Raw genomic sequence first — 26,121 nt, forward strand, 5'->3', positions numbered from 1 at the left:
GGCGAGCTGGGGTGTCCCCGGAAGGGGCAGGTTCCTGGCCCTCTGCAGGGATGGCTCTGCCCCCCCCCCCATTCCGAGCTGCAGTTCTGCAAAGGTGCTGGGAGTCCTTGGAGAAGGGAAGCTCCCTCCTGCCTTATGCGGACGCAGCCCCCTTCCCCTTCCCCTTCCCCTTCCCCTTGAGGCTTCTGGCACCCAGCAGGGGGAGCTGGAGGCTGCCTGCGCTGGGCTCCCCCCCCCTTGTGGTTTCTTGAGGCCTGTGATTGTTTCAGAGCCGCCGCCGTGATTACAGGGAGTGTGTGGGTGGGTGAGATAAGGGGGTTCCGCCCAGCCCTTAGCCAGCCCCGCCCAGCCGGTTCTCCCTGCAGTGGGGGGCGCAGTGGGGGGGGGAGAGCTGTGATGACTGTTCTTGGCAAGGCCCGGGGTCTTCCAGGGGGCTGCAGCTTCGCCTGCCCCAGCCTGCCGCCTCCCTGGACGGGCAGAGTGCCAGTTCCAGAGTTGTTTGCCGACTGGCACCTCCCCAAGAGGGCATCGGCTGCTCACCCCCGCCAGCCCCTGGGGCACAAGGGTGGCTGTGCCTCTCCCAGTTCTGAGCCCACAGTCTCCGCTGGACCCAGAGTGAGGAGGGGCCAGGTGCAGGCCGGCTCGGTCCCTCTGGGGTGGAAGAGAAGCGCTCTGCACAGGCTCAGAGGGACAGGCTGCTTTATTGTTGCGCAGAATGCTAAGCACTCCCACGGGGATTGGGGTCTCCGGCGGCCACAGCTGCCTCTTGGCCCCCCAGCAGCTGCCTGGCTTCTCCTCCATCTCCACTCAGACACAACACCCCCCCCCAGCTTGACCTCCTGCATATTGCCTGGTCCCAGCAGGCTAACAGGCTAGCGACAGCTTCCCTTGGTCTTCAGCCCCCTTGTCCCTGGGGTCTGCAGTGGGGGGGAGGAGGGCCCCGCCTCCCCCTGGGGGTCCTGGCCTGCTTGTGCCAGCAGCAGAAGCGACTGGGGTGGGGTGTCAGCCATCCAGCCTGGGCTCAGTTGGTGGTCTCTCTCTCCGAGTCCAGCTGGTGACGGAAGGACACCCGTGCCTTCCCACTGAAGTAGGCCCGTCCGCTCTGGGGGTCCGTCTCGCTGCTGGTGGATGGGGTGGATCTTGTCCGGGAAGACGTCGCTTCAGGCCTGTCGGAGGAAGCTGCTGGGGGGGGGGGGAGAAAGAAAGAGTGACCGAGGGGGCAGATTGGGAGGGGGCTGCTGAGCGGCTCATGGGCGCCGGCTCCTCCCCAAGGCCCTCGCTCGCTTAGGCTTGGCTCGCTAGCCAGCCATTCCTTGTGCTTGCCACCAGCTCCTGTCATTTGCGGGGGAGATGGAGAGCTTAAGAACGGGGGGGGGGGCGGGAGAGGTTAGAGTCGGGCGGCTCCCAAGGGATCCTTGCAAATGGCAGGGAGGAGAAGATGGGGGTTGGGAGTGCTGCTTGCCAGGGGGCAGGGGGGGGGGGGCTCATCACAGGTGAGCTGGCAAGTGGATTGGTAGGTGCCTGCCGGCAAGGGTGGGGAGAAGAAGAGGTTCGGGTCTGAGGCAGGAGCGCCGCCTCTCTGGGTCTCCGGCCCGGCCTTACCATCGGGGGCTTCTTTCTGCCCTTGCTTGCTACGCTGGCGCCAGCGTCTCCCCCGGGGGAAGCAGCCCACGAACCTGGACCCCATCCTGGAGGGCCCTGTGGCAGGAGGAAGCACGAGAGGCAGCTGGGGGGTGGGGGGTGGGAGGCACCTTCTCCCCCCTGCTCCCTTGTGGGCACCGGGCCCAAGAGGTGAGTGCTGGCGGGGGGGGGCTCTCTCTCTCTGCAGCTGGGTGCGTTCAGGTGGCTGCACGTACACTTCCCAGCCGCTCTCTGCTCTGCTGCCACCCCCCCTCAAAAGACCCACAGCCCTTCCTCCAGGCCCACTCCAAGGCTTGCTGCTGGCCCGACACCTCCCTGGCCAGTCTTTGGGCCCGAGGGGGTCTCCTCCTGCCCCCCAGCTACTGTGGGGCTTGTGGCTTAGCTGAAGGGTCCTCCTGCCTGGGCCCCTCCCCACTCATTTCAGCACTGGGCCCAGGCCTCCGGCTGCCCCCACTCACCTCCTGCTCTGCCTGCCTTCCTCCGAGTGGCAAGTGGGCCCCCCAAGCAGCCGTGGTAGTGGCGGCAGCAGCGGCGGCGGCTGCTCTCTCCCTCCGGGCCAGCCCAGCCAAGGCAAAGCAGGACACACCCCACACGCCTCCCGCCTCCTCTGGCAAACAGGCCCTGGCGCCGCCCCCCCTCCCTGCCAGAGGCTGCAGGGAGGCCTGCCTCTTGTCTGGGGGGGCGGGGGGGGCAGAGTCCCTTCCCCTGTTGACAGCCTGGCATGCTGGTGCAAGGGAGGGAGGGAGGGAGGGAGAGGCGGGGGCAGAGCAGAAGCCCCCCTGGACTGCCGGGCGCCAGCATCCGACCCCCACGCCCTGGAAAGTCCCCCTTGGGGGCTTGAAATCCGGCCGGGACCCGGAGGGGCTTGTTCCATCTCCCATCTGTGAAGCTCACAGTGGCACCGGTGGGTGCTCCCTTTCTTGGGCCCCTTTATCCTCACAACAGCCCCCTGAGGTAGGCCAGAGAGAGCACGGCCGAGTGGGGAGTGGAACCCAGGCTGAGCTCCTGCCGGGCAGTTGCCTGGAAAAGCAGGGGCTGCAGCAGGATCTGAAGCTGCCTGGCGGGGCGCCTCTTCACCAGCGAGGCCTTGGCGCACACTGTGGCGGGAGCCCCCTTGTCGGCGCTGGGGGGCAGCCCAGGGCTGGGAGGCCGAGGAGGGAAGGGGGTCTTCCGTACACGCCGCGGGTGGAGGCGGCGGGGGTGCATCTGCAGGCGGGCGCAGCGTCCTCCGGCCAGGAGGGGCAGGGGCAAGGGCAAGGGCTCGCCCGCCCGCCCCAGAGTCGCCTCTCTCTGTTTGGAAGGCCGTGTTTTGCGCGGGGGGGGGGGGGGCAGAGACTTCTTTACTGGCTCCCGCTTTGCCTGCTGCGGCTCTTCGGCCCCTGCGAGGAGAAAAAGAAGAGATCGGTGCCGCCCGGCGGCTCGCAGCCTCCCAGACGCGCCCCCTGTGCTCGGAAGGCAGGGAGAGGACGCGAGGGACTTCGGCCGGGGGGGCGGGGAGCACCGCCCGCTCCGGGAAGGAGTCCCCCCCCCTCCTGTTGCCGCAGCCGCGGGGCCCAACTCTCCCGCCGCCCATCAGGGTACGGAGGAGCCGCCCCCAGCTTGTTCCCCTGGTGCCGCCTCCAGGCTAGCGCGGTCGTCTTCTGCCGGGTGAGGCTTCCCCGGTTGGGTTTCTGCCTGCCAGGACTCGCCGGGCGGAACCTGCGCGCTCCGAGCACGGCCGGGGAGCAGGAGGCGTTCCCCGTTGGCCGGGCGACGCCGCGCTCTGGTGAGTCTGGCAGCCCGCACCAGTCCGGGCTGCCTCTGCCTGTCCCGGCAGCGCGAGCGCCCCTCCCGAGCCGGCCCCAGGTACGCGGCCGCTGCTGCTGCTGGCCGGGGAGGGAGGGAGGGATCCGCCCCGGGAAGGGGCCGCTGCGCTGGGGGGGTCTCCAGCAAAAGCGGCAGCACCAGCAGCAGCCTCGGGACGCACGCGGCGCCCCTCCCCGGCCGCGCATGTGACGCGGGCAGGCAGGCCGGGACATGACTCAAAGTCTCCGCGAGTCCCAGCCGGGCCGGGCGGGGAAGCAGCAGCAGCGGGAGGAGGAGGAGGAGGAGAGAGCTGCCGCCGCGGCCGGGAAGAAGGAGCGCTCCTCCGCGACCAGGGCTGGCGAGTCCGCGTGGCAGGTGAGGACGGCCGGCTGCGCTTGCCCGTCCCAGGAGCAGAACCGCCGGCCGCGCTCCCCGCGCCGAAGCCCTGGCCGGCTCGCCTGTCCGCCGCCGCCCTCGCGCTGGTCTCCCCCCAGAGGGGGCTGGCTGGCTGGCAGGCAGGCACTACCTACTCCCGGCGCCAGGAAGGGGCGGCGGCGGCTGCTGCTGCTGTGCTAAGTCCGCCGGGGCCGGATTCCTCGCCGCAGACCTGGCCCCCGGGGGCTGGCTGGGCTCTGGGCCTGGCCCCCGCCCGAGACTGGCCCCTGGGGGGCTGGAGGAGGGGCACAAGCAAAGGGCCGAGGGAGGGAGCTTGGCCCATGCCAGGCCCAAGGGCCCAGGAGGGGTGCCCCTGCTTCCCCCCCCCTAGAATCCCGGCTGGCTGGCTGGCTGGCTGGCTGGCTTCTTCCAACCCAGGACTCCTGGCCCTCCAGGCCTCCTGGGGGAAGTGGGGCTGACTGACCTGCCCACCCCTTCTCCTTGCCAAAGGGGTCTGCCTGGCCCGGCCTGCTCAGAGCCACCCTTCCTGTGGGCCCATGGGGGGGGGCACACTTCCCCTTCTCTGCCTGGCGGGTGAGTCATCCAGGGTGCCATCCAGGGTGGGGCTGCAGCCTCTGGGGCCCTGAAGAGAGAACTGCCAGGAGCACAGCCAGCTGCTAGGACTCCTGGGTTCCTTGGCAGGGCCGAGTCTGGGGGCTTGAAGGGCGGTGGCAGCGCAGGGACTCCTCCTGGCTCCTCTTGCTCCCGCAGACCCCCCCCCATGCTGTCCCTGGAGAGCCCCCTCCCTGGCGAGGAGACCCTGGACCTGTCAGAGCTGCACCTGCACGGGCCAGATGAGAGGGACGGCCTCTGCGAGGCGGGTGGCGAGGGACCCGGTAAGGCAGGGCAGGAGGGAGAGACGGGCCGGGGCGGCTGGCCTGGGGGGTGACTGACGACCGCTGCCTCCCCCCCCTGACAGGTCCGCTGTGGTGCCCCTTCCTCGCCGTCTACGACCTCCAGCCTCTCCGCTCCCAGGGCCCCCTCTTTGCCAAAGGGGTGCCGGTCACTGCTCGCGTGGAGGGCACGGAGAGATACGCCGGCGGCTCCAAGGTGAGACTGGGTGTGTGAGGCCCCCGCGTGGAACCTCAGCTCTGGGAACGCACGTCTGTGCCCGGGGATCAGGCTCCGCAGCCGAGCACTTCTGTGACCTCTCCGTGCACAGGGTCACTCTAAATTAAAGAACCCGTTTCTCAAGGCCACTCAGCGCTTGTAGCTCCCTGGGTAAGCTTTGGTGTTTCACCTGGATCTTTCTAAGGATGGATCAGGACCAGCTCCTGCGTGGGAGGGGCGCCCAAGGAGGCCCCGCGGCCTCTCCTTCCCGGAGGAGGAGGAGGAGGAGCTCCGTTTGCTCCTCTCTCTCCCACCTCTCACTGCCCGCAGGCTGACCATTCATCAGGGAGAGCTGCTGCATCTCCTGGGCCTGGAAGCCAGGATCACAGTTCTGCAGGGCTGTCCCCTTTCTTCAGCAGATGGGACGTGCGGGCAGACGCTCTCTGGCTTGGGTCAGTGCCCCCTGCCTTGCTCCTCCTCGTGGCCACACTCGCTTGTGGGGGGTGCTCATGGGGGCCACGTCATGCTCAGGTACCTCCACACTCCACAGTGTCTCTGCAGGTGGATGGAACCTCATGTGTGTGGCCATGAGGCACGTGCTATCGCTACCGCACAGGTGTTTGGTTTGGTTGGACCAGGACGGGTCAGTGGATAGAATCTTGTTTCTAACTGCACAAACAGGCACCTTGTTTTAATGGGGCGATTCTCTTGATTGAGCAGGGGGAGAGCAACTGGCCCTCTCCACCCCCAGCACAGCATCCCTCCAGTGGCTTAGGTTTCTTTTTTAGACTGTGAGCCCTTTGGGGACAGGGAGCCACTTTTTATATATTTTTTTTTAAATCTGTGCAAACCGCTCTGGGGACCTTGGTTGAAAAGTGGTATATAAATGTGTGTCGTCTTCATGTTCGTATTCGCTCCTTTTCCGTTGAATGTTGGGATGCAGGGAGTCCTCTTTGGGAGTCCGGCTCTTCTCTTCCTCTGGCTGCAGCAACAGAGGAGGCCGGGAGAGAGCCCTCTGTCTTTAGCCTGCTCTAAAAATATCTCTGCCATTCACGTTGATCAATTTGTGACATAAGAAGACAGGAGTTTCCCAAGGGGCGGATGGCAGCCATAGGCCGGTCTGCGTTGCATCTTTGTGGAAGCGCTTTCTGCGGGGTTTCTCCTGAACTTGGGCATTCTGGCTGCCTCGGCTACAGCACCCACAGGAGTGGCCGCTTGCAGCCAAGACCCCAAGTGCTTCTGTTTTTGTGGAATGCCGGTCTGGAAGGAGCGGGTTCCAGTCCCTCTTTGCTGTTCCTTCGCCACAGGCCTTCCTCCTTCTGGAGGGTGCATCTATTCCGAAGTCAGTTTGTCGAGGAGAAATGTCTTCAGTGTCTTGACAGAGGTACAGTTGGAAAGGGAGAGCAAAATGGTCCTCCGTGAATGTCTTGGGTGCCGCTGGTCTCAAAAGGTGCGCAGGTGGCCTCCCGTCCATGTGCTGTGGTGGCCTCATAGGCATCTGAGAAGTTCTTCAGATTCAGCTCACGTGTTACCCTGTTGAGCACACGCCTGTCGCTGTGGCTGGTTCTTAAGGGCTGTTTGCACAACCCACTCCCCGCACTGGGCCATGAGGCGGCAGTGTGCCCGGCGGGTGGGAAGATGGGCACATCCATGCTCTGCCCCTCACATTTGGGACGGGCCAGTGGAGATGTCCTCCCAACTGGCTCCGCCTCACACTCTGCACCTTTGCGAGAGCTGAGCCCCTGGCTTTCGAGCGGGGCTTTCACAGCTGCTGCCCACAGAGGCGGGCAGCCGCCCAGATGCAAATGGGCTGTCTTTCTGCAGCTCAACTCTTGCGGACAAATCGTTCCTCAGCCAAAGAGTTGGACATCTTTAAAAACCAAAAGACCAGCCTCTTCCCCAGAAATGACGGTCTTGCCGCCGCCTTCTCCTTCTCCTTCTCCTTCTCCGCCGCCGCCTGCAATTGCTCCGCTGGCAAGGCCTTGGCCAGATTCCATTAATGGACTGCCAAAGTCCATCCTCGGTGGTCACGCTCGGAACCTGCTCGGGCAACGGCAGGACTCTTTCTCTCTCGGTGTCAGACCCCTCCGCTCTGGACTGGCAGCCAGCAGGCCCTCGGCCATGCTGGAGGCGTCTTCCCCAGCCAAAGGCCTTCTTTGCTCTGAACGGCTGGCTGAGAAGAGGCAGGCCGGGCGCGTCACAGATGACAACAAACTGGCCGGGCAGGAGCACGTGCCCAGGTGTCCTTGCACACGGACGGAGCGTCGGCAGTTGGAACTAATGCTCCCCCAGGAGGTGAAACTGCACCTTCCCCGGAAGAACGGCGTCTTTTCTTGTGAGGATTTGACTTGCTTTCTTGATGCTTAGTTTGTCCAGCTTGGTTTCCACCTTTTAATTTTCTTCAGCTTTGGAGAGTTATCTCTACTCAGTTAACATTCCTGAAAAGGATACATGAAAGTTAGATGCGGAAAACCAAATATTTATTCCAAATGCATTTGCTCTGGTCATGTACATAGGAAGCTGCTCTCTACTGAGTCAGACCATAGGTCCATCAAGATCAGTATTGTTTTCCCAGACTGGCAGCGGCTTCTCCCAGGCTGCAGGCAGGAATCTCTCTCAGCCCTATATCTTGGAGATGCCGCCAGGGAGGGAACTTGGACCCTTCTGATGCTCTTCCCAGAGCAGCTCCATCATCCCCTGAGGGGGGGAATCTCTTCCAGTGCTGACACTTCTAGTCTCCCTTTCATATGTGACCAGGGCAGACCCTGCTTAGCTAAGGGGACAAGTCACGCTTGCTGCCACAAGACCAGCTCTCCTCTCTGTATAACTATAAGAACTTTGGGGACTGAAGTGCTAAGACGTATTTCTTTTCTTCTACCTGAAACCAACTCCTTTGATCTCTCAACCATATTGCTTGGTCTTTAAACCTTCCTTATCACAGCTTCCTTCTCTACTGAGAAGTGGGAATTTTAAGGAAGGGCTTGTCTCACTGTGAAGGCTATACTTCTGTTAAACTGGAAAAGTACCACCTCTCCAGACAAAGAAGGAGCAGGGTGGCGCCTCCAGCGGGTGGAAAAAATCTTGTTTGCAAAATGAAAGTAACGTTGCAAATTTAGCAAGATCTGGAGTGATTGCTGTTTTCCATGTGTAAGTATCTTCCATGCTGTACTTAGGTTCTGCCTTTTACATTGTAACTATTTTAAATATATTGTTATTTCTTGTTTTATTGATCATATTTATTTTTAAACGTATGTATTTTTTCTATTCTTCTTTCTTGTGAGGTGAATGAAGGAGGGAAGGTGGGAAAGACATAATCTAGTTAAACCAACTCGATTAACCCCCTGCTAACTTGGCAAAGAGGCACCTTTAAAGTGGTGATTCTCTTGATTGAGCAGCGGGAGAGCAGCTGGCCCTCCCCACCCCCAGCACAGCATCCCTCCAGTGGCTGGTGCTGGTGACTATCTTGTGTTTCTTTTTAGAATGTGAGCCCTTTGGGGACAGGGAGCCATCTTATTTATTTATTATTTCTCTGTGTAAACCGCCCTGAGCCATTTCTGGAAGGGTGGTATAGAAATCGAATAATTAATAATAATAATAATAATAATGTCCCAAAACATCGTTTCATTTATAGTCTGTATATATACCTGTTGTGCTGAATATGAGACATTATTGAATAAAGTGCTATACATAGTTTACAAAATATTGATATTTTTAATGCATTTAGAATGTTCCTTTCCCTCAAAAGTCACCCAAACAACCTTCCATATATGTATCCCTTAATGACGATATGGAAACCTCCAAAATGCATCTGTTTGGGGGTCTGTAAGGCAAGCCCCCTCTTCTGCCCTCCTTTGGCCCTTTCCAAAATGGCGCCACCTCTGCTCGTTCTGCTCTACCGGAACAACCTCGGTCCTTCCAGTGAGGCTGGCGGTGGCGGGAGGTGCCCTGAAAGGGCTCTGGAGTTCACGGCAGTCGCCTCCCGATGCGCCTGGGGGTCTCGGAAGGAGGCAGCTCAGATGGCTCCTCTTTTCTCCCGCCTGAGCGCCGTGCTGTCTGCAGGGCAGGCTGGCGGTTTGTCAGGTTAGCCGCGCAGCTCTGCCTGATGCACCACCAGCCTGCAGGAGAGAGAGGAGCAAGCGAGGCCGCTCTGGGGAGGAGAGGCGGCTGGCCTCCCTCGGCTGGTCAGGATGAGCTGCGGCGGCTGAGCTCGGTGTCCCGGACCGAGGCGGCGGCGGCTGAGTCCCGCGATCTCCTTGCCAGGTGCGGCCAAACACCCTCTACTCCCTGCGGCTGACGCACGGCCACTTCGCCTGGACCATGAAGAAGAAATTCAAGCACTTCCAGGAGCTGCATCGGGACCTGGTGCGGCACCGGATCCTCGTGAGCTTCCTGCCCCTCTCCCGGTGAGAAGCCAGGCCGGCTCTGGGCGGGGCAGGGGGCCCGTCGGCTCCCTCGCCCTTCGGGGCCAAATGCAAGCCTTGCTGGTGCCCCAGGCTGTGGGGGGCTGCTCCCCCCCTCCCCCCTCCCCCCCTGCTGCCCCCATTGCTCTGACTTGGGATGGCAGGTGGCGGCGTCTGGGACTCGGAAGCATTGAATTGGGAGGGGGTCGCGGCTGGCCGAGCTCCCCTCTCCTCCGTCCGCGGCTCCGGCTGAGGGCGGGGGGTGTTGCTGGGCCTCCGCTGCCTGCCTGCCCGCCCCCCCGCCTGACTCCCTCCCTCCCTCCCCTGTCCAGGTTTGCTCTGCAGGGGGCCCCGGCGACAGGAGCGACGTCCCTGGAGTTGCCCCCTCTGCCCCATGGAGGGGAGGTGTCCCGGCGCCCCTCCAGCAAACAGGTGCAGTGGTGAAGCCCCCTCTGGTGGGCGGGGGGGGGAGGAATGAATGCTACGAGGCCTCCCGGGTGGCAGTGGGTGCCTCCTAGTGGGGAGACGCTGTTGGGGGGAGGACTGCCTGCCCCATGGGTGGCCCTTCGAGCCCCTCTGTTGGTGCCGCTTTGTTTGACCACGGCCAGGAGGCCTGGGGCGGGGGGGGGCAAGGCGGGCTGCTTTTGGGAGTAGTTGGCTGTTAATGGGCCACGAACGGGGGTGGCTGCTTGGCCTTTGAAGAGCGGGAGGGGGGCGTCCAGCGATCAAGCTTCTGAGGGCGCGCTCGGGCAGTGCAGGGGGGGCTTCCGCGACCCCCCCCCGCCGACAACTGTTTGTGCTTGTCCCCCCCAGAAGCTGCTCGAGAGCTACCTCAACGCCTTGCTGGAGATCAGCTTCTACCGAGACTACCACGCCATGGTAGGCACCCTTCCCCTTCCTGGCCCCCGCCCTGGCAAGGCAGCCTGCCCTCCTTTCTCGGGGGGGGGGTTATAGCTGGCGGCAGCAGCAGGAGCAAGGATGCCTGGCTCGCCTGCGCTGGCTGCGGATCGGGGCCCTCCCCCCAGCCCCCCTGCTTCTCTCTCCTGCTCTGGCAGACGGACTTCCTGGACGTGAGTCGCTTCTCCTTCCTGGCAGACCTGGGACCCAAGGGACTGTGAGTGGAGAGGGACCCCCTTCCTGCTGCCGGGGGGGGGGCATGAGGCACCCCACGGGGGGGGGACCGGGGGCCTCATTGCCAGGGCCGGTCTGGCCCCGCGCTTTCTTTGGCCCCGCGCTTTCTTTGGCCCCGCGCAAGGCGGGCTCTGGCCCCTCTTTATGGCCGGGGCGCGGGGGGGGGGGGGGGTTCCTGCCTCGGCAGGGCAGCCAGCGCTGAGCAAAGGCCAAAGGGCCCAGACTGATTCTTGCCAGGCCGGGGGGCGGGTGGCGGGGGCAGCCGGGGAAGAGGCTCCCCATCCTGGTCGCTTGGTCCCGGGCTTGCCCTGGAGACCTGAAGAGGCAGGCCGGGTGGTGGGGGGGGCAGGCTTGAGCACCCCAGCCATGAGCTTGGACTCCATCCTGGGGAGGAGATGGGGGGCGGAAGGGGCCGGCCTGGCTGCGGCTGGTGTTCCCAAGCCCTCCTCAAGGGCAGCCCCATAGCTGGGACCCCTGAGAGTTGCCCAGTCAAGGTGGGGCTGAAGCCCAGGTACAGAGGGGCCGCCTGCGCTCTGGCTGCCTCAAAAGAAACCCCCTGCAGTGGGGAGCCCCCGAATGCGCCCTCGCCGGGGCCAGCCCTGCCCCCGGGCAGCGTTTCAAGGGGGCTGCTTGCTTGCCCACCCCCGTCCTTGCTTCAGACTCCCTTTCAAAGGCTTACGAGGGTCGGGTTGCTCCCAGTCCAGGGTGGCAGTCCAGGACAGCTGGCCTTTGGGCAAAGCCCCCACCCCGACCAGGCAGGTGCCTGAGCTGAGCCTTGCAAACCTTTGGAGTACAAAGCCACCCCCCCCCCCGCCCGAGGCTGGAGCCTTCACGGGAAGGAGGAGCAGGTGCCCTCTCCCCCCCCCCGCTCCAGTTTTGTGGAAGGGGGCAGGAGCAGCAGCAGGAAGAGCCTCTCGCTGCTCCCGCCCTCCCTCCCCCCCCCCGGCCCAGGCAGGGAGCAGGAGGGGGCGGAGAGGGAGGTGCGAGCCTGTCGAGGTGAAGCAGAGGCCCTGTGCCCCCCCCCCGAGGCAACTGCCTCACCCTGCCTCCTGAGCAGACCGCCCTGGGCACTCCCCTCTGACCCTTTATGATGCCAGATATTCCTATACAGCTTTTCCACCAAACTTCCCAAAGCGGTTTGCAGAGATATCAGTAAAATGGCGTGTTCCGTTAGCAGGGGGCCCCCTTGGAATTCTTGCCGGGGGGCTCCAGGTGGTTTCAAAGAATTGGAAGCAGTGTGCAGGTGCCAGATGCAACCTTCTAAGCTGCCCCCTGCTGTTCCCGCACCAGGGAAGGCCTGATCCTGAAGCGGTCCGGGGGCCACCACCTCCAGGGCCTGAACTGTGCTGGGCGCCACCAGGTCTGCTACCGCTGGTCCAAGAGGTGAGTCCCCAGCTGCATTGGGGTGGGGGCAGGTTGTCTGGCTGGGAGGGGGGCTCCAGTGAGCCTTGCCCACCCCTCGCTGTCCCTCCTCCCCGTCAGGTGGCTGGTGGTGAAGGACTCCTTCCTCCTCTACCTGAAGCCGGAGTCGGGGGCCATCTCCTTCGTGCTGCTCTTTGACACGGGGTTCAGCATCCAGGTGGGCAAGAAGCCCACCGAGACCAAGTACGGAGTCCGCGTGGAGAACACCTGCAGGTCAGGACACCTGGGTCCCCTTGGGGGAGGGCTGGCAACCCTAAGCGCAACTTGAAATGGTGGAAATTGAGGAGGAGTGTATTGAATGGGTGGATGGGGTGGGGGGGCGGGGTTGCCATATTCGGGCTCTCCAAATCCGGACGCCTAATTTGCATGTTATGCAAATTGGCTAGCAAATTTGCATATGCAAATTAGCAGCTGCACTTTCCAGGTGACTTGTATTTGCTCTGGATATCTAACAATAGTTGAGGAAGATATCTTTGCCTGACCATTTTCCTTGACATATTAACAGCATCAATAGAACACACACAAATGCACAGCTTTTTAATTAAGGCTGCAATTCTGTACACACTTATTTGAGACAAGATCTGATTGAAAGCAATCAGGTGCTTACTTCTAAGTAGGCATGCATTGAATGTAAAGGAAAAAAGAAGACCTTAAAAATACAATACACAGCCTGGTAGGCAGGTAGAGTGATTCGCATCAAAAGCAAACTATCCTCTCAACTGCCCCAAAGAGGTCCCTTGCTGATAACAAACAAAGGCAACATTCCTCAGGGGAGGACTGCACTTGTGAGAGTGAAAAACCCTCCCAGGGAGCCTCCTGTGCTCTTCCTCTCTTAATCCAAGTCCAGCGGTTGAGCAGAAGAGGGACTGCATGTTTTGCTCCATAACTCCACATCTACAAGGGCTAGAACTTTGCTTTCTTTTTAAAAAATGGAAGCAGAAATCCAGGCAAATCCAGGTGGGCTAAGCAATCTGGGTGAGACGCTTGACATCCAGGTGATACCTGGAATTCCGGGGAGACATGGCAACGCCGCTAAGTGGGGGTCAGGAGGATTTCGTAGGGTGTTGGGGCAAAACGGCCCCTCCTCGCTGCCGGATAAGAAGTCCAAAGTAGAGTCAAAGGCCTCTCAGTGAAGAAAATGCACCATGAACCGCAGGAGCGCTGAAGCCCTTTCTCCAGAGAAGAGGAGGGCACAAGGGAGTTGCTCAGGGGGTCTCGGGGGGGGGCAGTGTTTCTGAGGAAAGGGCCCCTTGGAGGAGCGTGTTGGTCCAGGAGACCTGGTGGGGAGAGAGGCTGGAGCTGACGGCATCAAATAAGCTGGGAGGATTTCCCCAGTGGGCCCCCCCGGTCTGTCCCCCGCTGCAGCCAGTGTCCTGGGAACCTGAGAGCGAGGCGGGGGGAGCCGCCTTGGCTTCGCTGGTGGCCCAGGCCTCCTCCATTTGTGCCGCCACCCCTTCCCCCTGCAGGTCGCTCATCCTGAAGTGCAGCAGCTACCGGCAGGCCCGCTGGTGGTGCCAGGAGATCACGGAGCTGGCCGAGGGCAAGGGCCAAGACTTCCTCCGGCTGCATCGCCACGAGAGCTTCGTGCCTCCTCGCAAGGAGACCCCCGCTCGCTGGTGAGATCGGGACGGGGTCAGGGGCCTCCCCAGTCCCGCCACTGGGCGCCCTCTCAGATCTTTCTCCCATTCTCTGCTCTTGCAGGTTTGTGAACGGCGCTGGCTATTTTGCGGCTGTGGCCGATGCTTTGCTGCAGGCCAAGGAAGAGATCTACATCACGGACTGGTGGTGAGCAGCGGTGCCTGGGGCGGAAATGTGCTGCCTCCGGGCAGGAGGGCTGGGCTCGGTGACCCTGTGGGGCGTGCCGCTGCACCTCCCCCGAGGCTGTGTGGCCCTCGTGCTGGAGGGACCCTGCTTGGAGAGCCGCGTCCTGGGGAGGTCGGCCGGGGGAGCCGTTCCCTCCAAGCTGCGCAGAGGCCCCTGCACGCACACACGCTCCAAGGCCCCCGCGCAGCGACCCCGAAGGGCCCCTCCCTCGCTGCTGCTGCTGCTCCTCCCCCCCCTTCTCCCAGGAAGTGCCCCTTCCTCTGCGGCAGCTGCTCCCCCACGGCCTGGCAGCGCTGCCAGACAGTCGTCCTCCTTCCCTCCCCGCCGCTTGGGGAACGGCTCAGCTCCCTCCGAGTCGCGTTCGCTGCTGCCGCCAGTTTTCTTTGGGAAGGTTCCAGAAGTAAAAGCTGATGCCAACCTCCAGGGTCAGGTTGCGGGGGGGGGGGGGGGGGGGCGGGCAGGGAGGCATCGAGCACCAGGCCGACTGCAAGAGGTACCGGGCACCTTGAGTTTGGCCCAGGGGCTGCCCCTCCGGGACCGTGCATGATGGTTCTGTAACGGAGGGATGGAGTTCTGGTCCTTGCGTTTGTTTTCTTTTGAAGGGAATTCTAGCTAGAATGCTAGAATCATTTGTAAAATGACACACAGGTGTTTGGATAGGAAATGGTCAATAAAAACCAGATGTTTTATTGCTCTCCCACTGTTTGGAATCCCCCAAGCTAATAGAAATTGTTCAGCCTATTTTTCCAAGATTTGCATACTTAATCCAGCTGAGCGATTGAACTTGTAGACTTTGGTTTTTCACATAAATTACTACTAAACTTACGGCACCAGAACGGGAAAGAGGCGGGAGGGGTAAGTAAACCCTCCACCCGCTCTTAAAGCCACCCACCCACCCCAGTGCCGGACCGCAGTTTGGCGGTTCCGTGCACACTCCTACCTCGAAGGAATTGAGAGCGGTGTATATGTGTATCTGCACAACAGCCTTGTGAGGTAGGCTAGGCTGAGAGAGAAGGGACTGGCCCAGAGTCGCCCAGGGGGTGTTCCATGGCTGAGGGGGGATTTGAACTTGGGGCTCCCTGGTCCCAGTCCAAGAGTCTCACCCCGGGGTGGGCAAACCTGGCCCTCCAGCGGCAAATGTGGCTGATGGGGGCTGTGGTTCAGCAGCCGCTGGCGGGCCCAGTTTGCCCACCTGGACGCCTGCCCTGCAGTTCCTCTCGCCACTGGCGTCTTCTCCCCGCCCCCCAGGCTCAGCCCCGAGATCTACCTGAAGCGCCCTGCCCACACAGACCACTGGCGGCTGGACCTCATCTTGAAGCACAAAGCGGTGAGCCCCTGCCGGGCAGCGGGGGGGCGGCAGTGGGGGGGGGCGCCCCACAGGGGAGGAGGGCCAGGCTCTGCCTCTCCCCCGCCCCCAACGGCTGCTGACCTCTGCCCCCCCCCCATTTTTCTCTCTGCAGGAGGAGGGTGTGCGTGTCTCTGTCCTGCTCTTCAAGGAGGTGGAGCTGGCCCTGGGCATCAACAGCGGCTACAGCAAGAGGGCTCTCATGCTGCTGCACCCCAACATCAAGGTGAGGGCTGCCCCTCCGTGGCCAGGCAGCCGCCTCCCGGCCAAGACGCTGCCGCCGCCTCCTCCTCCTCCCCTTCTTAAAGCACCGTCTAGGCTTCCCTGCCCAGCCCAGCCCAGCCTTGCAGGCAGCCCCTCCTGTCCCTAGGCCTTTGGATGGGCTTTCCTTTCTGGCCGCCTGCCTGCCCGCCTGCCCGTCCCCGTCCCCCCCGCGCTCCAGCCCTCTGCCCCGCTGGCCTCTCTTCCCTGCTGCTCAGCGTCGCCCCGGACTGCCCGCCAGCCTGGGGCCAGCTCTCCTCTCCCAGAGCCGCCGCCGCACCCCTTCCTCCTTCCCACAGCGGCTGGGCTGGGGTTCCGCCTTCCGTGGCCGACCAGTGGCCCCTGCTCGGCTGGGGGGGGGCTTCCTGCTGACCTTTCTCTCCCCCCGCAGGTGATGCGCCACCCTGACCACGTCTCCTCCATCATCTTCCTGTGGGCCCACCATGAGAAGCTGGTGGTGGTGGACCAGTCCGTGGCCTTCTTGGGCGGGCTGGACCTGGCCTATGGGCGCTGGGACACCCACGAGTACCGCCTGACAGACCTGGATGGTGACGACTACATTGGCCCCAAGGTATCGCCCTCCCCGCTTCTGCTCCCCCCACCAGGGGCCTGCCCCCCATTTCCTCCCGCTCCTGCTCTGCAGCTTCTCCATTGCACCCACCCCGCCGCCCTTGTGGGGTTTTCCTATTTTTGCTGCCACGCTGACGACTCTTCTCACTTGCTCCGCTTCCTGTGTAGCAGCTGCTCTGATTTGTCAACGTGCTGTGAAGTCACAGCAGCACTCAGCCAATAGCAGGCAGGCAGGCAGGCAGGATTCCTCTCGCCCTAGCCTCACGCAGGGACGCCTCTGCCTCCCCGGCCTTCCTGCCTCTGGTTCTTCATCTCTCGCCTTCCTCCTTCTGACTTCCTCCTCCTCCTCCTCCTCTTCCTCCCTTGGCCTTCTCTCCCTTCTCCTGCTCCCCTCTCCTTACAGGGCTGCCTGTCGCCATCTCCTCCTCCTCCTCCTCCTCCTCCTGCTGACCGTGTGTCTCTCTCAGGGTGGGGCTGCCCCACCAGGAGGCGACGAGGCCCCTGACGACTTGGCCACCAACCAGCGCCTCTGGCTGGGCAAGGACTACAGCAACCTCATTGCCAAGGACTGGGTGCAGCTGGACAAGCCCTTTGAAGGTGGGTGGGCCGGCGGGAGAGCCCCCTCGCCCGCTCTGGGGGAGAGCCCCTACTCTGCCCCCTACTCTCTCCTCCCCAGCGTAGCGCCTCAAGCAGCCGAGCTGGGAGAGGGGCCCGACTCTGCCTGAGCCAGGGCTAGCTGGACCAAGCGCCCGACTCCTGGAGATGGGCCTTCTCCTGTGTTCAGGGGAGAGCGGCAAGGGGCTCCCTCTATGGGGCCCTGGTTGCGTTTGGGGTCCCCTCCCCTTAGCTCCACCCTGGAAAGAAAAGGACCTTCCCCACTGTTGCCCACCGTAGTAACCGAGGATGCTGCCATAGACTGAGTCAGACCCTGGGTCCATCTAGCTCAGGATTGTCTTCACAGACCGGCAGCAGCTTCTCCCAGGTTGCAGGCAGGAGTCTCTCTCGGCCCTCTCTTGGAGATGCTGCTGCCAGGGAGGGGACTGGGAACCTTCCGCTCTTCCCAGAGTAGCGGCTCCATCCCCTGCTGAGGGGAATCTCTTATAGGGCTCACACATCAAGTCTCCCATTCCTATGCAACCAGGGTGGACCCTGCTTAGCAAAGGGGGCCATTCATGCTTGCTGCCACACGACCAGCTCGCCACCCTTCCTGGTGGGCGTTGGGAGATGGAGGGGGGGCCCCTCCTCGAGACCCAGCAAGTCCCGCACCCTCCCACTAGAATCTCGAATTGCAGGAGGATGGGAAGGAAAGGAAGACGGGGCTGGGCCCCACAGCCGGATTGTGTCCTCAGTTACTGAGTTGTTGCCGGGGGTGGCGGGATCAGATTTTATTGACAGACTCCAGACCCCTCGGATGCCGTGGCGGGACGTGGGGGTGGCCGTTCATGGGGCGGCCGCGCGGGACGTGGCCCGACACTTCATCCAGCGCTGGAACTTCACTAAGGTGAGTGGGGAGCAGGCGGGGCTGGGGGCAAGGGGCAAAAAACGTTTGCGTATTGCGTCTCCCCCATCGCAGGTTAGGGGGCTGCCCCTCCTCCTCCTCTTCCAACCAGCTGGCTGACCATTCTGAAATAGGACGCTGGGGGGGGTGGGGGGGGGAAGGCGCGTCCTCTTACTGGTCGCCCCTTGGAAGGGGTCGCAGCTGACCCAGACGGCAACTCGTGGCTGTAAGATGGACATTTGGGAGGGGCTCTGGCTTCTTCTGGGGGGGGGAGAGAGGCTGCGGACTTGGCCATTGTGGCCCCGCAACCAGCCTGGGGAGAGGAAGGGCTTTCCCAGGCCGGCAGCGTGAGGAGGCAGCCAGTGGGCCCTTACAAGGAGAGCTGGTCATGTATGGCGTGTTTTGCATTGTGCATTCAGAAGGGTCTTCATATGCCCCGAGCTGGGTGTGAGGGACTGAATTGAACACCCCGCTGAAAAGCGCGCATGCGCGCACCCCCCCCCCAGGCATGGCCTGCATTCTCTGTCCCGGGGCCTGCCTGCTGTGGGCTGCCCACGACTGCCCCAAGCCCCAGCTGCAACCGGCCAGGCCGTGACCCTCCCTGAACTCCAAAGAGCAGACGGGGGGGGGGGTCTGAGGGAGAGGCTGGCCTGCAGCAGGGGGGCCCAACACCCCCCACCCACCCCGGCCAATTCAGGCTGCTGCAGTCTGGAAAAGCCTGTGCCCCGGTGGTGGTGGGGGGGGGAGTGGAGAGGGTCTGGGGCCCTCCGAAGGAAAGGAGAGATCGTGCCCTTGAGTCGGTGCCGACTCCTGGCGCCCCCAGAGCCCTGCGGTTGTCCTGGGTAGAGTACAGGAGGGGTTGGCCACGGCCTCCTCCCAGGCGCAGTGTGAGATGACGAGGCCTTCCTGCCCCTTCCTCGCTCGCTGCTGCCCGATAGAGGCATTCCCCAGACTCTGGGGAGCAGGCCACAGGGATTCGAACCGGCCCCCGCTGGCTCTCTAGGCAGCAACTCCCTTCCCCGCTGAGCCCGGCGGTGGCCTCAGTCCTGCCTCTTCTCTCCTCCTCAGACGATGAAGCCCAAGTACAAAGGGACGGACTACCCGTACCTGCTCCCCAAGTCCCCCCACGTGGCCTCCTTGTGCCCCCGCTTTGTGGTGCCTGGTGCTCAGACCGCCAGTGTCCAGGTGAGGGGTGGGGCGGGGCGGGGGGGGCATTTCGCACGGTGCACATCTCTTCCTCCTCCTTCCCCGCCCTCTTTTCTGCCTCTGGTGCGGGGGGAGGGCCACTCGAAGGGACCAGGCAAGCCCCCCGGGATGGACCCCTGCCAGTCGTCCCCCTCAGCCCCATTCCAGTGTCCGGGTTTTCACAAGCTCCCCCCCCCCGGCCTCTCCTCCTCCTCCTCCTCCGCCTCCTCCTCTTCGGTGGCCAAAAGGGCTACCTAGAGGCTCCGGCTTTCTCTGGGGAGTTCAATGCCCGCCACCCATTGGTGAGCAGCCGCCCGCCCCCGCCCCCGCCCGCCCTTCTCCCCAGGTGCTGCGTTCCGTGGACCGCTGGTCAGCCGGTCTGCACGAGGGCTCCATCTACAATGCCTACCGGAGCGTCATCGAGGAGAGTCAGCATTACCTGTACATCGAGGTAGGCAGCCCAGCCCAGCCCAGCCCAGCCCAGCCCAGCCCAGCCCTGGGGAGGCTGCCTCTGCCACCAGCATATGGGGAAGGGGGCCGAGTGGCCAGTTGGCTTGTGGGCGGGATGAAAAGAAGGGCAGGGGGAGGGGGGGAGGATGAGCATGTGTGCCAAGAAGGGGGGGGTCAGACCCGGCCTGGCAGCCTCGCTCAGCCTCTGCCCTGGCAGCCCAGCCCCCACCCCACCCCACCCCACCCCACCCCACCCCAGACGTCTGGCGAGTCAGTTGTCCTTTGAGAGAGCAGCCGCCCTGCGCAGAAGCACTCTGGCCTAGTCGGCTTCCGAAAGGGAGCGTGTTGGTTTTGCAAGCGGCAACGTATTTGCATGTGCAAAATGGTGGTCTTAAAACAGACAAGGGTACCCAGCACCCCAAAGGAAGGATGAAGCGTCAGCGTGTCTCCGAAACACACACACGCGACTCCTCCTGCTTAGCCTTGTGGCTGCCCTTCTGGCGATGAGGAGCTTCTTAAAGTGCTGGGATCGGGCTGATTACTGAGCTGGAGCCTGAAAAGAACCCCTTGGGGTGGAGACTGAGGCGCCGTGGGGGGGGGCAGGGTCCGGGGTCTGGCGCTTGTTGCGGTAGGGACCCAGCCCCGCTCTTTCTCCTTCCCCAGAACCAGTTCTTCATCACCTGCGCCTCGGCCGATGGGCGCTCGGTGCTCAACACTGTGGGAGACGCCCTCGTGGACCGCGTGCTGCTCGCCCACAGGTCAGTCCACGCGGTGGCGGCGGCGGCAGCGGCAGCAGTGGCCTGCTCTGACTTCCCAGGCCCTGCGCGTAGTCCCCGCTGGGCTGCGGTCCTCCTTGGCTGCCCTCAGAGGCACCCTCGTCTTTCAGCACGGAGTCATGGGGGCCGAGTGTTACGTGAGGCCTGCGGGAGGTGTGGGGTCACCTGGTGCCCCTGATCAGCAGGGAGTTCGAGAGGAAAGGAGGGCTTCATGCACAGTGCATGGTGAGCATGTGGGACTCATTGCCACGAGACGTGGTAGTGGCTGCTGGCTCAGTTGGGTGGGCTTGGGCAAGTACGGCGCTAACTGTGATGGTGGCTAAATGGAGCCTCCATGTTCAGAGGCAGTCTGTTGCTAAGTAGTGGACACAGGGAACACCCTGCTTGCTTGGCTCCATGGGGTCATCTGGCTGGCCGGAGGTTAGTCTTGAGCAAAGAAGGCGGCTCTTGGGTCTGAACTCAGGCATGAAAAGTGAACACGTGGAGGGCATTCTGCATGTGGCCAGAGACACTCTCATCCAGTGTTCCCTCTAACAGGGATTCCCAGATGTTGTTGACTACAACCCCCAGATTCCCCAGCGGCAGTTGGCTTTTGCTTGAGGATTCTGGGAGCTGTAGTCAAGAACATCTGGGATTCCCTGTTAGAGGGAACACTGTTCTCACCCCAAACAATGCAGGGGGGCCGGTTAGGGTTAGGGTGAACCGCAGAGAGAGGGGGGGTGGGGGGGCGCTTGCTTGCTTGCTTGCTGACCATGGCCAGTTCCCCCCCCCCCCCCGGCAGGGAGAAGAAGCTGTTCCGGGTGTACGTGCTGCTGCCGCTGCTGCCCGGCTTCGAGGGGGACATTGCCCAGGGGGGCGGCAACTCCATCCAAGCCATCCTGCACTTCACCTACCAGTGAGTTTGGGGGAGGCCTGCGCCCACCTTGGGAGGCCGGAGGGAAGAGGCAGCATCTCTTACCTATTGCGGGGGGGGGCCAAGGGATGCTCCCCTCACTGTCCTGGGCAGTGCTTTTCCCAAGCCGCTCCCAAAGGAAGCACACGAGGGAGCGTGCAGTGCGGCAAAGGGGCCTGCAGTCCTTGACCCGGGAGGGGGGGGGGAGGCCGGCTTCAGAGCGGCACGAATGTGCCTGCCACTTGCCCAGCTTATGGGCCACTGTGCGGAACCGGAGGCTGGACTCGATGGGCCTCCTTGGGCCTGATCCAGCAGGGCTCTTCTGATGTCCTTACGCTTTCCCTACTCGAGAGGTTTGTATCGTCAGATTAACAACAAGCACGCAATCCAGCTCTCTGCATTTTGAGCATCTCCTTGCCCAGTAGCCGGGCGGGGGTGAGGGGGGGGCGGTGCAGAGGCTGCCCAAGGAGGCACAGCGGCCTCTCCTGCCCCACCCGAGAGCCTCGCTGCCTGCCCCTCATGACATCTCTCGGGCGGGGGAGAGTGAGGGCCCCCCCAAGCCGCCTCCTGGGGCACACACCTGGCTCGTCGGGACAGGCCAACCCGGTGGTCTCCTCTTCCTCCCACCCACCCACCCACCCACCCACCCATTTCCTGAAGGCCAAACAGAGATGGGGAGTCCCATAACTGGGGAGCAGCTCCTGAGAAGGCCTCTCCCCTTCTCTTTGGGAGGTCTTCACGGTATTCTCAACCAGGTGCAGAATTCTGGGTTGAGCTTCAAACGGTGGACAGGGCATGCTAAGAAAGGCCATATTTACCGGGATCCAAGACTAGATTTTCCCTATGATGTTAGATGTGGGGGCGTGTTTTGCCTCAGATTATGAGCCCCTCTTCCTTTTGAGTAAATACAGATGTAAGAACCACCTTTAAAAAAAAAAAAAGAGCCCGGTCTTGAATTCAGAGTTCTTTTGTGATGTAGGTAAATCTGATCATTGTCGGGTGTGTGTGTGGGGTGGGGGGGGCATGTGTTTGGCTAGCCAGACCCATGGCAGCGGCTTCTGCCCCTTTGCAGGACTCTCTGTCGTGGGGAGCGCTCGATCGTCAGCCGTCTCAAAGCAGCCAGTAAGTGGCAGAGAGGGAGGGGGTGGGACGCCCGCTGGGTGCCTTGCGGAGTGGGGCCCAGGCCCCTCCCAGCAGACCCCTGGGATGCCTTGGCTGATGGTGGGGGGCATTCTGGGCGCAGAAGTGCCTTGGGGGTCTGATGAGGGGAATGGCTGCCTCCCGCCCCATCGGTGGTCCGTTGGCTGACGTCCCTCCATGCCGAGGGAGAGGCCCATTCCCGGCTCCTGGAAGGAGGCTCGGACCCTGCTCCACTCACAGGCTGTCCCTTCCCCCTCCTCCTCCTCCGCCCCCCGATCTCTCCCCCCCCCCAAGTGGGGGAGGACTGGAAGAACTACATCTCTTTCTGCGGGCTCCGGACGCACGGGGAGCTGCGTGGGAAACTCCTCACGGAGCTGGTCTACATCCACAGCAAGATGCTCATTGCCGACGACCGGCGCGTCATCATTGGTGAGGAGTGGGGGGCGGGCGGAGGGTGGGCGCTGGTCCCCGTCCCGGCAGGCGCCCTCCTCTGAAGTCGCCCTGCTCCTCTGCTCGAAGGCTCGGCCAACATCAACGACCGGAGCCTGCTGGGGAAGCGGGACAGCGAGCTGGCCGTCCTGGTGGAGGACACGGAGTTCGTGACGTCCCTCATGGGTGGCGAGGCCTACCGGGCAGGGAGGTTCGCGCTGAGCCTGCGTCTGGATTGCTTCAGGTGCCTGCCAGCTGGGGGGGGGAGGGAGGGAGGGGGGGCTTGAATTGGGGGTGCAGTCCAGGATCCTCCCCCCCCCCGCCCCAGTTAAGGCTACCGTGAGCACGACTCCACTGGCCTCTGGCTATCCAGATCCACTGGGAGGGACTCCTTGAGGGGGTGGGCCACCTCCTGGGATGTGTCCCTCCCAGCCGCGAGTGAGAGAGACTGCCTCTGAAGATGGAGGTTTTGTTTTGCAGCCGCAGGCAGCCCCTCTCTCCTCCATGGACTTCAAGGCCCCTGAGCTCCCTGTGGCCCAAATGAACTTCACAGGTTCACGGTGCATCATCCGGATTTCGTTTTGCCCGTCCTGAGCTTCCTGCCACCTGTAGTGGTTCATCCTAACAAGCGTGCGGGGGGTGGGGGGAGGCAGCCCGGGTTGATCCACCCCCACCCGTGCTGCCTGCGCTGCTCTACCTGACAAATGGCCACCCTGCAGGCAGCGCGGCTCTCAGGCAGGGCGAGGGAGGGAGGGAGGGACAACCCGAGTTGCCTTCTTTGGCGCTCCCCCCCCCCCGGCTTGTTAGGATCGGCCGCTCCTTCCTGCCTCTCAGCATCCCTGGAGGGCCCTGATCCACAGCTCTGCCCTCCCTCCCTCCCTCCCTCCCTCTAAGATGCCCATTGATGGCAGGATATGAACAAGAACTGCGGCAGGACCCGCGCCCTTTGCCTTTCGCATCCCGCACCTTCCCCAGCCCCCTTTCTTGCTGTGCAAGCAAAGCCTCCCTTCGCGGAGAGCTCCAAGGACTCGGGAAACGGGGGGCTGAGCTCATGTCCACCCCTTAGTTGCCGTCTTGCGTTCCTCTCCCTCCTTTCCTGCAAGGAGCTCAGGACAGTAGACACAGAGGTGCACCTTGGTAGTTCTGGAGCCGGGTCCGCAAGGCCTTCAGAGGCCCTCCCACTGCAAGCGAAGCATCCTCTTGAGGGCACAGATCACTCCACCCAGGACAGACTAAAGGGGGCCCCAGCGGGTGTGGAGGCCCTGCACTTCGGCCCCAAAGTCCAGGGGTCAGAGCGCCTCTGAGTGTACAAGTTCTTTCCAGTTTTGTCCTCACAACAGCCCTGTGAGGTAGGCCTGGCTGAGAGAGAGGGGTTCCAGAGGTCAGCAGTGAGCTTCAGGACTGATTGAGTGGGGATGAGCACCTGGCCCTCTCGCTGTGGCACCTTGCTGGCTCTCAAGCCCAAGGCAAAACCCTCCGGCTCGCTTTCAGGTGCGTTTTGGGAGCAACCGCCAGCCTCGGGGCTGACCTTCAGGATCCCATCAGTGACCACTTCTTCCACGAAACCTGGAAAGCAAGAGCTTTATCCAACGCCTGCATCTATGAACAGGTGTGTAAGGGAGCCGTGGGGTGGGGGTGGGGGGAGGAAGAGCAAGGCTGAGGCAGTTACGGGGAAGGGGTCTCACTGGTCAGTTGTGTGGGGTATGGAGGGGTTTCCATCAAATATGGCCTCAACCTCTAGATCATGTGCTCCGGTCCAGTTTGAAAACGCGAGGAGGCCTTTTGGGGTCACTTCAATCGGCTGTGAGCTGACCGGCAGGCCACTGGGTGGAAACTCAAGGTGTACCGTGCATAAGAGGAGTCCAGTGGCTCCTGTTTCCTGTAGTGGTCAGGCAAACTGGGAAGCGCACCAGGAGCCCTTCCTCACAGCGAGTACACAGGGATATACTGCCTCTGGACATGGAGGTTCCACATGGCCAGCAGCAGAGGGGTTATTCCAGAAATCTGCACTGAAGATCAAATCCAAGAGACCAGAGCTCGGCCTTTGGGATTCCAGGCCACATGACATGAATGTGCAAGCCCTTACCTCTGGGCCTGCCATGTAATGTGTGGCTTTGCTCTCCCCACCCCCCGCCGCCTTCCTCCTCCTCCTCCTCGTGTGCAGGTCTTCCGCTGCCTCCCCAGTGATGCTGTGAAGTCCCACCGGGCCCTGCGGGAGTACGTCAGCGTGGAGAACTTGGCCTCGGTCAGCCCCATCGTGGCCCGCAACCACCTGCAGAAGGTGGAGGGGCACCTGGTCCAGTTCCCCCTCGAGTTCTTGGCCGAGGAGTCTCTCCTGCCCCCGCTCAGCAGCAAGGAGGGCATGATCCCCGTGGAGGTGTGGACCTGAGCCCAGGTCTCCGGAGCAGAGGGGGCCGGCGGGAGGGGGGGCCCGGCCCCGGCTGCACCCCACGCCCAGGAGGGTGTCCCGAGTGCTTGGCCGGGCCTCCGGAGCAGAGAGGACTGGGCCCACCCCACGGTGTGGAGGCAGCCAGCGCCTCTGGCCTTCCCGGAGGAGAGCCTGGGAATGGGCCCGCCTGCTGCTCCGCCCCACGCCTGCCAACCCGCCGGCTTCCGGAGCTCTTCTTAGGGCATGTCTGTACTGGCGCCTTCAAACTGGGTTGAAACCCGTTCCTAGTCGTGGCTTCCAGCCAAGAAAGAATGCGGACTCTCGTCCTTGGAAGAGGCTCCGGAAGGACTGCTTGGCCCTTTCCCTGCATGACCTTTGTCTAGGGCGGCCCACTTGGGCACACGGGCACCCCCGCCTGATGCAGACGGACGCCCCCTTGCCCGCTCCCTCCGCAGTGCTGCGCTCCAGTATTCGGGCGGGGCGGGCCCTCTCCTCTCCCCGCTGCAGTCGGCCTGTTTCCTGGGGCCAGATCTTGCTGGGGGGCAACTGGCAGCCATCCTCCTCTGGTGCCAGGGCAGAGCTCTTTGGAGAGCCTCCGCGGCTCCGCGTCTTAAACTCTCTGGCTCCTCGTCCAGGTATTTGGCTCCCCTACAGGGGTTACTTTGCAAAAAGAATCCCCTCTGCTTGGGAGCTGGTTATTTAACCGATTTATTTTAGCTTTATTTCATACCCATGTTAGAGCTTAGAAGGCTTCCAAAGCAGCTTATATAATCAAAACACACTTATAATAAAATCCAGCAAGATTTTAAAAAAAGACAAAAACCCTAACAGAAGCTCAAGGACGTAGTGGGTGAGGGAAGCCCCCACCCCCCGATCGAAAAGGCCTGGCTGCAAGGGCATCACGCACAGCAGCCCCCCCCCCCCCGGACCAAGCAATTCACAAAAGAGGGGCCACTGCAGCAGGCCCTGCTTCCGATCGCCAGCTGCGCGCCCCCCCCCCCCCGCTCCGATCAGGGAGATTTGCAGAAGGGGCTGTGCAGGCCAACTACAGTCTTCCAAATTGCGTCTGCTGGGCTGCGAGGGAAGGGGGGGGATGGGCGTTCAGATCAGTCCCTTTCTCAAGTCAGTGGCGAGAGGATGGGCTGGAGGAGCTCGAAGGAAGGAACTTGGCCCCCCAGCACCCCACCCACCCACCCCGATTGCCTTCCCCTGCCTGCCGTGATGGAGGCACTCCAGAGGCACTGGGTGAAATCTGTGCGGCTGTTTTGCAGAAGTGGAATAAATCTGTGCCTGGCAGGACTTGACCGAAGTGCCCCTCTTTGTTTCCTGACTGGCAGGTGCAGCAGGAAGGGTTGAAATGGCTGCTTCCGGGGGGGGGGCAGAGCTGCCAGCTGGCACGAGGCCTGGGCAAAGCGGGGTGGGGGCTAGCTGCTCTGGTCTCTGGGAAGCAAGGAGGGCAAGGCCTGCGTGGTGAGGAGGTGGGGTGAGTCGGAGCCAG

General features: G+C 62.7%; 2 protein-coding genes across 7 annotated transcripts; one reads left to right on the forward strand and one right to left on the reverse strand.

The window, feature by feature from the left end:
- Positions 1-682: 682 nt before the first annotated feature.
- LOC128329060 (translation initiation factor IF-2-like) lies at positions 683-3,214 on the reverse strand. Of its 4 annotated transcripts, none has more exons than XM_053259522.1 (3): positions 2,100-2,940; positions 1,603-1,698; positions 683-1,179 (listed from the first exon to the last, which is right to left on the reverse strand). In XM_053259522.1, the coding sequence occupies exons 1-3, from the start codon at positions 2,440-2,442 to the stop codon at positions 1,022-1,024; spliced, it is 597 nt and encodes a 198-aa protein (XP_053115497.1). In that variant the 5' UTR covers positions 2,443-2,940; the 3' UTR covers positions 683-1,021. The 4 variants fall into 4 exon arrangements, with proteins under 4 accessions (XP_053115497.1, XP_053115496.1, XP_053115494.1 ...); XM_053259521.1 differs by having other exon boundaries at positions 683-1,182; positions 2,100-2,936; XM_053259519.1 differs by lacking the exon at positions 1,603-1,698 and having other exon boundaries at positions 2,100-3,214.
- A 49-nt stretch (positions 3,215-3,263) lies between these two features.
- On the forward strand, positions 3,264-25,922 carry PLD2 (phospholipase D2). 3 transcript variants are annotated; one of them, XM_053259474.1, is made up of 25 exons: positions 3,264-3,406; positions 4,573-4,697; positions 4,781-4,911; positions 9,172-9,314; positions 9,644-9,743; positions 10,125-10,190; positions 10,367-10,425; positions 11,733-11,825; positions 11,925-12,077; positions 13,331-13,480; positions 13,566-13,649; positions 14,937-15,015; positions 15,149-15,259; positions 15,686-15,865; positions 16,332-16,461; positions 17,247-17,365; positions 18,431-18,547; positions 18,894-18,998; positions 19,661-19,755; positions 20,555-20,668; positions 21,738-21,787; positions 22,100-22,234; positions 22,325-22,478; positions 23,726-23,843; positions 24,399-25,922. In XM_053259474.1, the coding sequence occupies exons 2-25, from the start codon at positions 4,583-4,585 to the stop codon at positions 24,621-24,623; spliced, it is 2,826 nt and encodes a 941-aa protein (XP_053115449.1). In that variant the 5' UTR covers positions 3,264-3,406; positions 4,573-4,582; the 3' UTR covers positions 24,624-25,922. The 3 variants fall into 3 exon arrangements, with proteins under 3 accessions (XP_053115449.1, XP_053115450.1, XP_053115451.1); XM_053259475.1 differs by lacking the exon at positions 3,264-3,406 and adding an exon at positions 3,679-3,801; XM_053259476.1 differs by lacking the exons at positions 3,264-3,406; positions 4,573-4,697; positions 4,781-4,911; positions 10,367-10,425 and having other exon boundaries at positions 9,179-9,314.
- The last annotated feature ends 199 nt before the right edge of the window (positions 25,923-26,121 follow it).

Source organism: Hemicordylus capensis, chromosome 6, assembly GCF_027244095.1.
Source record: "Hemicordylus capensis ecotype Gifberg chromosome 6, rHemCap1.1.pri, whole genome shotgun sequence".
Taxonomy (NCBI): domain Eukaryota; kingdom Metazoa; phylum Chordata; class Lepidosauria; order Squamata; family Cordylidae; genus Hemicordylus; species Hemicordylus capensis.

Excerpts from the sequence above, each read along its gene's own strand:
- PLD2 (XM_053259474.1), top strand. The coding sequence starts at position 4,583 with ATGCTGTCCCTGGAGAGCCCCCTCCCTGGCGAGGAGACCCTGGACCTG. Across the intron at positions 11,826-11,924 it reads TGCTACCGCTGGTCCAAGAG|GTGGCTGGTGGTGAAGGACT; the intron begins GTGAGTCCCCAG and ends CCTCCCCGTCAG. Across the intron at positions 22,479-23,725 it reads CTGCGTCTGGATTGCTTCAG|GTGCGTTTTGGGAGCAACCG; the intron begins GTGCCTGCCAGC and ends GCTCGCTTTCAG.
- LOC128329060 (XM_053259518.1), bottom strand. The coding sequence starts at position 3,214 with ATGGGCGGCGGGAGAGTTGGGCCCCGCGGCTGCGGCAACAGGAGGGGG. Across the intron at positions 1,183-2,099 it reads GAAGGCAGGCAGAGCAGGAG|CAGCTTCCTCCGACAGGCCT; the intron begins GTGAGTGGGGGC and ends CCCCCCCCCCAG.